Source organism: Entamoeba invadens (genome assembly GCF_000330505.1).
Source record: "Entamoeba invadens IP1 unplaced genomic scaffold scaff_1105074725813, whole genome shotgun sequence".
In the NCBI taxonomy this organism is placed as follows: domain Eukaryota; phylum Evosea; order Mastigamoebida; family Endamoebidae; genus Entamoeba; species Entamoeba invadens.
In genome coordinates, this window is record NW_004443578.1 from 125,870 (window position 1) to 139,166 (window position 13,297).

General features: G+C 30.1%; 4 protein-coding genes across 4 annotated transcripts; all 4 read left to right on the plus strand.

Moving 5' to 3' along the window:
• Positions 1 to 359: 359 nt before the first annotated feature.
• EIN_523970 (hypothetical protein) lies at positions 360 to 797 on the plus strand (the record flags this gene model as incomplete). The annotated part of the gene is made up of 1 exon (XM_004259212.1): positions 360 to 797. The coding sequence occupies one exon, from the start codon at positions 360 to 362 to the stop codon at positions 795 to 797; it is 438 nt and encodes a 145-aa protein (XP_004259260.1).
• Positions 798 to 1,267: 470 nt separating this feature from the next.
• On the plus strand, positions 1,268 to 3,782 carry EIN_523980 (hypothetical protein; the record flags this gene model as incomplete). Its single annotated transcript, XM_004259213.1, has 6 exons — positions 1,268 to 1,418; positions 1,574 to 1,669; positions 1,831 to 2,127; positions 2,228 to 2,524; positions 2,827 to 2,925; positions 2,971 to 3,782. The coding sequence occupies 6 exons, from the start codon at positions 1,268 to 1,270 to the stop codon at positions 3,780 to 3,782; spliced, it is 1,752 nt and encodes a 583-aa protein (XP_004259261.1).
• A 432-nt stretch (positions 3,783 to 4,214) lies between these two features.
• On the plus strand, positions 4,215 to 7,328 carry EIN_523990 (hypothetical protein; the record flags this gene model as incomplete). The annotated part of the gene is made up of 1 exon (XM_004259214.1): positions 4,215 to 7,328. One exon carries the CDS (start codon positions 4,215 to 4,217, stop codon positions 7,326 to 7,328), a length of 3,114 nt encoding a protein of 1,037 aa, XP_004259262.1.
• A 540-nt stretch (positions 7,329 to 7,868) lies between these two features.
• Positions 7,869 to 9,170, plus strand: EIN_524000 (hypothetical protein; the record flags this gene model as incomplete). The annotated part of the gene is made up of 1 exon (XM_004259215.1): positions 7,869 to 9,170. The coding sequence occupies one exon, from the start codon at positions 7,869 to 7,871 to the stop codon at positions 9,168 to 9,170; it is 1,302 nt and encodes a 433-aa protein (XP_004259263.1).
• Positions 9,171 to 13,297: the final 4,127 nt, after the last annotated feature.

A 13,297-nucleotide genomic window follows, 5' to 3' on the forward strand; every position in this document is an offset into this window, starting at 1 on the left:
AACTTAAACCAATTACAAATAAAATACTTTTTTATTATAATAATACTATTATCAATAGTATATTAAATTATTTTATTTTTATAAAAATCATTATGTAAAACTTTGTTCTTTGGATAACTTATAAAGTTTATATATAATTTAATAACAAACATTGAAATTTGTTTCAGTTTTTATTCATAATAATAGTTTCAATAAACTAATATTTATACATAAAATTTATACATTATACAAAGTTGCAACGCTTTATTTCAAAAGACAGTTTACAGATAATAATTTCAATTCCTCAAACTAATGAAGAATTTAATACGAAAAACATTTGATATATAAATAAATATCAATAAGAATTTCATTTTAAGACAATGTCCTACCAAAATGGAGGGAGTGGTGTTCCTTCTCATGGTGCAGTGACAGTACCCATTTCTGACGACAAAGATACCTCAGCCCCATCGATCGCAACAGCAAGCACTTCGATGGTTACAAAACCAAAGTCCAAAAAACAACGTTCATGTTGTGAATGTGGTTGTTGTGACATTTATTGCGTTTGTTGTATTCCAATGCCATGTCCCCCGGGATGCTGTGACGGGTGCCCGTGTCTATTTTTTCAAAATTGTGATGAGTGTAGTTGTGATGGTGATGATGGTGATGGCGTCGATATTGGTGATGTTGGTGGTACAGACAATGGAGGTGGTTGGTTCTCTGACATATTCGGAGGTGGTGATGATGGAGATGGAGCCGACTTCGGTGGGTTTGATGCTGGCGGATGTGATGGTGGTGGAGATGGCGGAGGAGGTGATTAACTTTTTTGTTATTTAAAATGTTATATATAACAAAATAAAAAACAATTTAAATGTTATATATAACATTTCAAATGCTTTTTGGAACAAATAATTGAACAAAAATGTTATTTGAAAAAATAACGTCTTTTTCGTGTGTAAAAATGATAAAAATATACTATTATTGTATAGTTTAATTTATTATGATTATAAATTTAAAAAATAAGAAGAAAAATATGATGACTAGAAGATTTATATCGACAAACTACGACAATAAATGAATGGTTGTCTTAAATTAAAATATAATAATATATATAGTAAAAAAAAACTAAAATAATTTATTTTCCGATATAATTTTATTTTTGTTTTCAACCACCAAAAGTTACACAAAAAATATGTCTCGATTCAACAAATTCATATACAATTAAAATGTAATTCTATAAATAAATTAATTTTAGGTTTGAAAATAAAAATCACAACAACTCATTCAATCAATGATCACGTTGTGTCTTTTCATTTTCGTATCATTCGCATCACAAGCAAACGTAGATTGTGATCACTCTTCCTGTTTGAAATGTCCTGAAAATCCCGCTATTTGCACACAGTGTCAAAATGGGTACTTACTCCAAAACGGTTTATGTTCCTGTTTGTTTTTGTTATCATTGTCTAGTAATATAATTATAATAAATAGAATTCATTAAAATAATTCTTTGTTAATTGTTTTACTATATTGATATGGTTTTATGTTCGTTCGAGTGAATGAAGTTATACTTATTCATTTTCTATATTTTAACCATCAGACAAAACTGTCGAACACTGCACAAATGCAGATGGTTACTGGTGCCAGACCTGTGAAGACGGTTACAAATTTAAAGCAGACCAAAACACATGTGTTGGTTTGTTTTTACTGTACCATTTATTTATTAATAACAAACCAAAATTTTAATTATTGAATAATTACTACCACAAATTATACATATACTATTTGTATATAGTATATATTCGCTACTAAACAATATAATTTGATATTATATAAGAATGGTACATTAATTTTCAGAGGGCGAAGATGGGTGTGGATTTCAGAGTCATGAAGGCCATTGTATAACATGTAAAAAGTCCTACGGCCTTGTCGACAGTCATTGTGTGAAATGTCCCACTGACGCCAATTGTGAAACTTTTAACTCGGCTTGTGAGTGTACTCGGTGTGACAGTAGTCACTTCTTGAACGTCTCAAAGTATTGTATCTCTTTGGACCCATATTGTTCTAACTATGGCGCTGCCAGTGACAACCACGCAACCTGCGAAAAGTGCTTAGCGGGGTATTACCTCCACTCCGAGACAAAGACATGCAAAAGTTTGTTATTTAAAATGTTATATATAACATTTTATCCGTTTTCAAATAATGTTATATATAACATTTTAATTCTGCACCAAATAATGTTATTCACAAACAGAAGGGAATTTGGCGAATTGTATGATATATGATGTAAAGAACGGGGCGGTGGTCTGCTCGACGTGTTTATTTGGGTATGTGGTATCGAATGGAGTGTGTACCAATTTGACTGAAGTGTTTGGACCCGACTGTTTGAACTCGTGGAGAGGAGATGTGTGTGAGAGGTGTAAAGAAAAGACATATGCCGATAATATGACGTGCATTCGTTGTATTGAAAATTGTAAGGCATGTACTGATGAGTATTGTGATGTTTGTGAAAATGGATTTGGATATGATGGGACATTGAAAGTGTGTACGGGTTTGTTTTGTGCTATTTTAACCTTAATTTTATAGTAAAATATTTATAATTAATATTATTAATGACTACTATTGATTATACCATTGAATTTATAATTTTGATTATATATTTAACTATATATTTTTATTATATTTTAACTATTGTTTTAATAATAACAGTAACTATAATTTAACTATAATTTTAACTATAATTTTAACTACACATTTTGATTATATTTTAACTATATATTAATTATAATCTTAATTATACTCTAAATTATAATTATATATATCATAACTATAATAATAATATTAACTAAATAGCATGTTCGATAGGATGTGGCTCATGTTCGTATATTTCGAATGTAGAAACGTGTCAAGCGTGTTTACCGGAATACGTCAAAAAAGGGGAAGGGTGTATTAGTTTGTTTTACTAGTATTTTAACTAGAGAAATGATTAATGGGAAGGAAGTGAGTTACCGGCGTATACCTGTGACACAACAGCGACGGACGAAACGACATGCACCGGTTCTGGGAATTCCTGTGTGTATGAAGTCACGACTTTGAAACATCCGCTGTGTGTGTATAAGTCTTCGAATTGCAGTGAGTGGGACACATCCAATTTGTGCACACGATGTCTAATAGGCTATAAAGTCAGTCCATCAAACCCATCAGTTTGTGTTCCCATTGATAATAAGTGTTTGACGTACAAAGAAACGACGGACGGAAAGACGGTCAAGTGCGCTCAGTGCACTAAGGGGTACTTTATAACGGACGATTTTTTGTGCAAACGATGCGACGATGTGTGCGCCGACGGGGAGTGTAGCTATGCTATGGATAACTGCGCAAGCTTCTTGTGTGCCGACCCGAATTGCCAGAAATGCGCGACGCGCACGAGTAAATGTGAGAAGTGCCTTTTTGGGGAAGTCAAAGAAGATGGGAGTTGTGAGCACAAGATCTGTGTGAATGAAATAAGTGAGGGAAAGTGTTCAGTGTGTGCGGAGTATGGAAATACAACTAAAATAGTAAATCCAGAGACAAACCCGACACTCGTGCCAAACACTTTGAGGTTTTATTTACCTGGTGAGAATTTGACATGTCTCTGGGAAACTGAAGAAGACAAAGAAAGTGATTTGCTGTGGCTTTGGATCTTTTTAGGAGTCCTCGCAGGACTTCTTATTATCATTGGAATTAGTGGGATAGTGACCGGTGTCATACTTTATAACAGAAAGAAGGCTTCAAAGTACCAAGACTTGGACAATAATACTGAAAAAAAATAAATCTATAATCAATGGATTAAGTACTAGAAAGTTCGTCGTTTCTTTTTTTGTTTATTGCAACTATTTTAATTATTATATTATTATATTATTATATTATTTTAATAGTTAATAGTTAATAGTTAATAGTTAATAGTTAATAGTTAATAGTTAATAGTTAATAGTTAATAGTTAATAGTTAATAGTTAATAGTTAATAGTTAATAGTTAATAGTTAATAGTTAATAGTTAAATAATTAAATAATTAAATAATTAAATAATTAAATAATTAAATAATTAAATAATTAAATAATTAAATAATTAAATAATTAAATATTAAAATAATTAAATAATTTTTAATTATTAATTAATAGTTTAATAAATAAAACCTCAAAACTAACATTTATGTCTATTAAATATTTACAAGTATAACTCGAAAACACCAACTAAAAAGGAAATGGATAAATTCACACTTTTTAGTACTGAGCATCTTACTGATTTTAATATTGAAGCTCGAGTGTATAAGCACGATGACAGTGGAGCCACAGTAGTAAAAATGGTCACATTAGACCCTAATATGACGTTTTCGATTTTATTTAAGACGCCTGCTATTAATGATAAAGGGATTACCCATATCATCGAGCATTCTGTATTATGTGGGAGTGATCATTACACGACCAAAGAGCCATTTGCCGATTTGCTTCGTGTGAGTTACCAGAACTTTTTGAATGCGTTTACTATGCCAGACTCGACGATGTATCCGATCTCTTCGATGAATGCGGTGGACTATCTCAATCTAATGAAAGTTTATTTAGACGCAGTTTTCCTCCCAAGAGTCCGCCACGACAAGTACCCCTTCCTTCAAGAAGGATGGCGATGGGAACAAAAGGGGTGTCTAGATGCCACTAGTGAAGACTCTTTCACTAGTACTTCCGATGATCCTCATGACGCTGAAAGCAACTTGTGTTACCAAAATATGTCAAGCTCCTCGTCTCAAAATACTTTCAGTATTAAACCAGACTTAACCGTCAACGGCGTCGTCTTCAATGAGATGAAGAGTTCCGAGACCGACCCACTTTCTATATGTCTTCGCGCTCTCAGACGAGCGCTCTATACTGGAACGTATCAGTATGAAGCAGGTGGCATATCTTCTGAAATCGAGCAGCTGACATATAGAGAAGTACAGGACTTTTACTTCTCTCACTATACTCCCCGTAACAGCGTGACGGTCCTCTATTCTCCTCTTTCTTTGTTGTCCTCAGAATTTGAAGTTTTAGACATGTACTTCACGCAGCAGATAAAGTCGGCTGTTAAAAGTGACTTAAAAGAAGGCGCGACGAGTGTTCTATTAGGCGACCCTCTTGAAAGAACCACGAAGATCGAAGTTGAGTACCCGATCGGAGAAGAAGACGAAATCGAGAACAACGCAATTTTAGTGTGTGCGTGGCGGATGGGCGTCATCGACTATGAAACGGCATTTGCACTGAATGCCGTTCAAAAAATTTTTGAAGCAAAAGAGGGCAACGCGTTCGTCGAGAAATTGACTGATTTAAAAATAGCGAAGACAATTAGTGTCGATTTTGACACAGAATACAGCGACCCGACTTTTGTCGTCTTTGCAAAAAATGCAGATCTTAAAAAGATTGAGGAATTTGAAGATCTTTTCCAGATGGAACTTGAAAAGGTTGGGCGGGACGGGTTTGGCTTAGAGAAAGAAATTGCTGCGATCAATTCAGTCGAGTTTGAGGAGAGGGAGTGCGAGGATGAGTGGGGGACATCAAAAGGAGTACTTTTAGCGATGAAAATAGGAGAAGGCTTTGCGCATGAGAAAAGTGACTTGTTTGAATCTTTTCGAATCAAAAAAGTTGTTGAGAAGATTAAAAAAAATTCGAAGTACTTTGCAGAACTCATTCAAAAATTTTTTATTAAAAATTTGCGAAAGGTCGTCGTTTTGTGCACGCCAAGTCAAACTCTGATGAAAAAAATGAGCGACGAGGAGGAAAAAAGACACACAGAAAGATCTCAAAATTTCAATGAGGAATGCATACAGAAAATTATGGAGGAGGAAAAGGAGCTCAAGAGACTACAAAACTTGGAAGACTCGGAGATTCAAAAGAGTACAATTCCGACACTGAAGATTTCTGATATAGCGAAAAAAGGAGTTGATGTTACAATGGAGCGATTGGAGAGTGAAAAAGTGAGATCTGTATATTATAAAGAGAATAGTACGAATGGAATAGTTTACTTTACTTATAGTTTTGATATAAGTAGTTTAAAACTAGACGAAATAGTTCCCGCAACTATACTGAGTAAGTTACTCAAAAGTTTTGACACGAAAAGTCATAGTTTTCTTGAATTAAATACTTTACTAGAAAAATACTATGGCAAAATTGAGTGCAAAATTACTTCGACGTCAAACAAGCGAATCAATGCGGCGCACGACGAAGCTAACAAAGTGATCCCTTACTTTGAAATCACTGGCAAGCTGTTATATGAGAACTCTAAAGAGGCGCTTTTACTTCTTGGTGAGGTGTTGAGCCAAATCAAATTTGATCAAAAGACATTAGAGAAGAAGTTAAAGACTATGCTCTCCGACGCGGAGTATCAGATGAAAGAGGAACCTTCAAAACTCCTCTCCGTGCGAATTCAATCGTATTTAACAGGGGCGGGATACCTTCAAGATCTCACCGATGGGCTCTCTGGCTATCGCAAAGTCCAGGAATACGCGGAACACGTCGCACAACGTGGCGACGTGTTCCTCACAGAACTTGAAAAGATCTATTCTTCGATATTCGATACTCAAAAGTGTTCGCTGTATTATTCATGCGAGAGAGAGAAGAGAGATGAGATGCTTTCAGTATTCACGGACATCGGGAAGTGTATGAGGATGGGTGTTATAGATGAAGCAAAGAGAGAGGAAGTTGGTTTGCCTTTAAAAGACGTACAAAATCGGGAGATTAGGGCGATGGATTTTTTATCACTTTCAAACCCCCGAAACGAGGCGCTCGTTTTTCCTCTCAAAACCAATTACGTTGGATTTGGGTTCAATTTTGTCGCATTGGACTTTGCGATGAATTCCTCGTTTAAAGGCCTTTGCGAAATTATTGAAAAACTTTTTCTGTGGGACAAAGTGCGAGTTGAAGGCGGCGCGTATGGGGCGTGGGTGACGGCACAGGCGGACGGGGTTTTTATATTCCAATCGTATAGGGACCCTCACATCACTGAGACACTTGAAGTGTATAAAGAGATCCCAAAGCTTGTCGAGACGATGCAACTGGACAAGAACACACTTGAAAAGTTCTTAATAGGGATTTTCGCACAAATCGACATGCCGAGAAGTCCTGAGGCTTTTCTTGAATTCTGTAAGTTGTGTTTACAAGAGAACACAAGAGAGAACTACTACGAAGTGAGAGAAAAGATGTTTGATGTCACTCCACAGTCTATTCTCGAGACCCTTAAAATCATTAAAGAAGGAATTAAACATGCAAATGTGTGCGTTGTTGGGAATAGAGATGCAATTGAAAAAAGAGCTTATATATACAGCGATATTATTGAAGTCTTTAAGAAATAATTGAATCCTATTTAAATAATCTAAAATGGTTCGGTATAGTTCAAATATAATTAACTAAATGGTTTTTAATTAATTGCCGATTTAATAGTAAACAAAACTATAAAATTGGAGTATTAATCATTTGATTTTTTTTAGCTTATTACTATTTTATTATTAGTTCACACTTTAACATGTAAATAGTATTTTTATTATATGTTATTAGTAAAAAAACAAATAACAATTTACTATACTTAATAAGTTAATTTTATTAAACAAATACTAGTTTTATTGTTTTGCAAAAAAAACAATTACAACTAATAATCACAAATAACTAAATTTATAGTTTAATTTAATTAAAAAAAATATTTAAAATATAATAATTAAAATAATTATTTTTAATTATTTTTATTAAATAATTAAATTATAATTATTTTTATCTATTTTAATTAATATAATTAAAATAATAAAATACCAAAAATAATAAATAATTCAAATAATTTAAAACCAATTATGAGATTTAAAAACAAATATCAACTTAATATTTGTATTTAAGTAAGACATATGTCACAGATTGATGGATATCATATGATGGTAGTTTCAAAGTATTTTTCAACTTTTCAAGATTTTATAACTCTTCAAATAGTTTGCAAAAAGTATCAAAATAATATGGAAAAATTTCATTTCAATCCAATTCCGCTGACATTTAAAATTCAAAAATATTTTCCAAATATCGAAACACTTCATTTGTGGAGTGTCTCTGATGAAACATTTCATAACATAATTATAAAAAAAGAAGAACGTTATATCAATGAGACTCCCCGACACTTCTTCTGTATTATTGTGTGGTATAAAGTGTCTTATGAAGACGCCCAAATTAACACAACAGACACTATTCTTTTTAAAAATGTTGTCTTTACACAAAGGGACAGAGAAATTTATGGAACTACTGTTTTAAACACTGCAAAACCACAAATTTGTTCTCTTGGTGACTTGGCATTTTCATATTCAAATATAACAGAATTTCAAATTCCACTACAAATCACTTCAATTGGACATTCCTGTTTTTCATATTGCAAAGAACTCAAAAAATTTTCATTTTTAGAGAACAAATACATCAAAACAATAAACACGGAATTGCTCTTTTGTGGATGTACAAATTTGAGTTCAGTGGATATAGCGGAATGTGTCAGTGAACTTAAAGAAGAATGTTTTTCAAAGTGCATTTCATTAAGTCATATTATACTACCAAGAAGTGTCACTTCATTAGGAAACAAGTGCTTTTTTCGGTGTTCAAAATTGACACAAATAAATATTCTCGAAAGTGTTGTGTCAATTGGAAGTGCTTGTTTTGATCAATGTGAAGCATTGAATGAAATTGATATACCCAAAAGTGTTATTGAATTGAAGGAGAAGACGTTGTATGGGTGTTACAAAATGAGTAGAGTTGTGTTACATGAAGGCCTAACATTATTAGGAAAATATTGTTTTAATGCTTGTATGCAACTTGAAGGTATTGTACTTCCTCAAAGTCTCGTAAGTATCAATTCTTTCTGTTTTAATTGTTGTTCTCAATTAAAACTCATTCAAATACCAAATAACGTGAAAAGTATTGGAGAAGCATGTTTTGCATATTGTGAGGAGTTGAGAGAAGTTACATTACCAGAAACTTTAAATGACATCAGTGACGCGTGCTTTGCTTATTGTAAACAATTGACACAAATTAACATTCCAAAACGGGTGACAAAAATCGGAGAGTGTTGTTTTTATAATTGCAAAGCACTCAAAACATTGGTTGTGCCATGGGGTGTCACTGTTTATGGACAGTTTTGTTTCGATGAAGGTATAATGATCATAAAAAGTTAAATCAACATCTTTTTGCTTGTTTTGTTATCTAAAAACGTATTTTTTCATTTTTAAAACGTTTTAAATTTAAACTTTTCATACAAAACAACAACAAAATATTACATTTAAAATGTTAAATAATTATTATCGATGTATTACTACATCAAACAAACATCAATTTGTCTCAAACACTATAATGCTTTAAAGGAATTCAATTTAAAATTATCCGAATAATTATTTTATAAAAACAGGTTAATCACAAGTAATTTATAACAAAAAAACATAATAAATCAATTAAAACCAAAGATAATAATTGTTTTTACAACCGTTTAATAAATTATCATAAGAGTTCTTGTTTGTAAAACCCAAATAAAAGACATAAGAAAATAATTTTATGTAACACGTTGTAATAGTTGGCTTATTTCATTATCAATCAGGGCTCTCAAAATTTCAAACCCCCGTCCCTACGTGGCAAGATATAAGAACTCGATTACATTGTGATTTCAATAAATAGCATAAATCCAAATTATTTTTAGTTATACTTCAATTTCTTTGTTAATCAAAAAATACACAAAAACTAAAATAATGGCAAAAATCAAAATTTTAGCACATATTTTATAAAAATATAAAAATTTAATTTCAAAGAATTTTTCTTTCACAAATTTACCAAAGTTTAAGTAATTATTATTTATTTTTTTATTTTATATTTGTAATAAAACATAGAGCCAGTCTTTTAACATTATCTTGTCTCAAACGATATCTAGTGGACAATATAGCTTTAATATTGTCTAAAAATCGGGCATTAGGTAAAGTGTGAAAAAACCCGAAACAATTGGGATGGGTTTTTGGGACGGCTTCCCGAAACATTTCAATCTTTATGGTCCAAAAGGCACCAGATAACGTTTAAAGACTGACTCTATGTTCAACAGTAAGTATTGAATAAAAACTTTTTATGTTGACTGTTAAACACAATTGAAAACATGGATAGTGGTGCAACAATTAGTTCAAATACATCTATCATATGAAATGAATAAACATCTTCTGTTTGATTATCAAGTTTGTTTTAAAACGCGAAATAATGTTAACTAATATAATTACACTTAAAGTCTGTTAAATTAAGTCTGAAAAACAATTGATAATTATTATTTTATGTTTTAATCAGAATTGAACATCGACTTGTGAAGCATATTTTAAAGGTGTAAATTTTACTTTAAAATTATTTCCAGCAACAACAAAGTATCAAATTATACTGTTATATTTACAATGTGGCTGTTATGTTATCACAAAGAACAACAGATTATCCATTTTTCATTTATTGAATAAAAAACCAAAGAAAAACTTTTGCCATTTTTATTTTTTATTTTTTTTAAATACCAACTAAAAAAATAAAGCCCCAAAAAATCGAAAAGACAAGTTAAAACAATTTTGTTTTATTCAAACATTAAATTAGAATTGCCATCAAAAAGTTTATTTTAAATTTTCTGAAACCATTATTCAATAAAAATCAACCCTTGTCTTTTTAACTTTGTTTTTAAAAGCCCTGTTATCAATAAACTTAGTTTCTAAATATAATAAACAATTTTGTGAATTTGAATAAAGAAGTAATACCTTAAAAAAAATAAAAATAATAGGGGTTTAGTACAAACTCGAAAAAACAATTCGTTGAAATTGTTTTGTAAAAATAAAAATATTTTTATATTTAAATTAGTTAATATTAATAATAATTAAAATAGTTAGTTATTTAATAAAAGAAGAAAAAATAGAAATTATTTTATTATAATTTATGTTTTGATGATCACAACAAAATAACACCATGAATTAATTGATTAAAATAATTTTTTTATAAAGTCTGTCTAAAAACGTTGTCTTGTTGACTGAAAATATTAGGTTATTATTTTAAAATAAGAATTGGGTTTAAACTTTGAAATTTAAGTAAAAAATATGAAACAACTCTTTTTAAGTGTTTCGGAACAGTTTCCTGAATTATTACAGTTTTGTGCCAAAAATATACGTGACATCATTTAAATTACTTTATTTTCAATTTTCATTTGTTGTTTCGCCGTCATTATCTGAAATATTTAGAAAAAAACATTGTGAAAATATTAAAACAACATATTGTTTATTTTACCAAGAAGTCTGAAATATAAAAATTAAACGAAAAAAAATCGATTACAACATCAGAATCATAACTAACAACATTCCAAAGAATAATCCTTCAGCTTTATTATCATTGTTTGGTTTTCCACTTGAACTTTCATCTGAACTATCTTTCTTTTCTGAAGTCTCACTTGACTTTTCTGAAGTACTTTCAGAAGAAGTAGTTGCTGTGCTACTTGAACTGCTTGAATCAATTGAACTGCTTGAACTACTTGAATAACTAGAGACGTTGGATTCACTAGAACTTGATGACGCATCCGGAATAATTGTACTTTCAGTGTAATTTGCCGAGTAAAAGAAGTGAATCATTCCTTTTGAGACACAAGTTTCAAGTTGGTATTCTATAACACTAGTTGCTTCACCTGTGCAATCAGGTGTCGAATATTGTGTTTTTTGTCCTATTTAATCAACAACTGAATATAAAACAGAAGTTGTTGAAGTTTGAATACAGCCTTCTTTATAAAATGTTGATGTTGGATGAGAAAGCTTTTCAACCAAAATACATCCTTCGGAGTTGGAGTAATCATAGGCAACAAAAGAGTATTTGGGAACATCTTCGTTGATTGAAAAACTATCTGAGTTGATTGGAGACGTCCCTGAAACAAACCAATTGTCACAGGAGCTGGATGAATAAGATATAACGCTTTCATTATCTGTTTCATATTTAATGCAGTTCCCAGGTGTGTATATGTAACACTCACCAATTTTGTAAACAGAGTTGTCTTCGGTACCCTTTTTCCATAAATAAGAAGAAGAAGCCAATGTGAACAATAAAACAGTCAACACCATTGCTTTAAAAAGTTCAAAAACTCGATTAAATGCTTTAGTAAATATTTTTCGTTAAAATGAAATAGATCAAAACAAGAAATAGATTTATAAAACGTAATATTATCATTCAACGTGAAACTGATTTTTTTTCTTTGAATAGTATTTTTGAACAATTTTTAAAATAATCGTTTCAATGTTAAACATAAAAATATAATGCTTAAAGCATTTTTTAAAAATAATTATAATCTTTTAATCCATCTTTTTTATTTAAACCCAAAAATATGAAAAAAATAACGAATATAAAAAAACATTTAATGTACAGTTAATGGTAATTTTCATAATATTTTCAAATAAAAAGAGTTTTTTTTGTGTTTTTTTTTCAATACAGTTGGAGGAAATATGGAAATGCTAGAGAAAGGAGGATGCTCGTAACTATTGGTTAATTTCATTTGGAAAAAAATAAAATTACTATTAATTTTAATATAAATTATTAATAAAAAAATTAATAAAATGAAAAAAACCAAAATAAATTTATATTTATTATTTATTATTAATAATATTAAATTAATAAATATTAAGATGAGCATCCCCCTTTTTCTCAGCATCCCACTTTTTCCGTTAACTATAATAATAATTTAATTTTTGGATATAGTATTTTTAATATTAAATATTTTAATTGTATTTTTTTATTGTGCATATTTTCGTTTGAATTAATACACAATTACAATACATATTAATACCAATCATGTTGTTAGTTTTGGATTTGAACTACAAAGTGCCTGATTAACATGTATTAAAAGAACTATTAAAATGATTAAACAGATAATTTAATATGTTATGACAAATCTTCTTTATGAATTTATTTTTTGTATGTTTTTGATGAATAAAAAATAAATAGTTATGATTAATTTTTTACCACCTTATTATTTTACTTTGTGATTTTTGTAATAAATACATATAAACACTCGTCAAATCATTTATTAGAACCATAAAAACAATTTATTATAAAATACAATTTTTAAACCACGATATTCTTATTATTTTAGATCTATAATAATAAAAAATGGTAATAATCATATATACTTTTTTTAGTTACACATTTGTTGTATATTTAATGTGTTGTATAATTTATGTGAAACAAATTGAATTTTATTACATTGATTGATAAATAAGTCTGTCACATATTTATTATATAAAAAACAACAAAATTACTTTTGTTTATG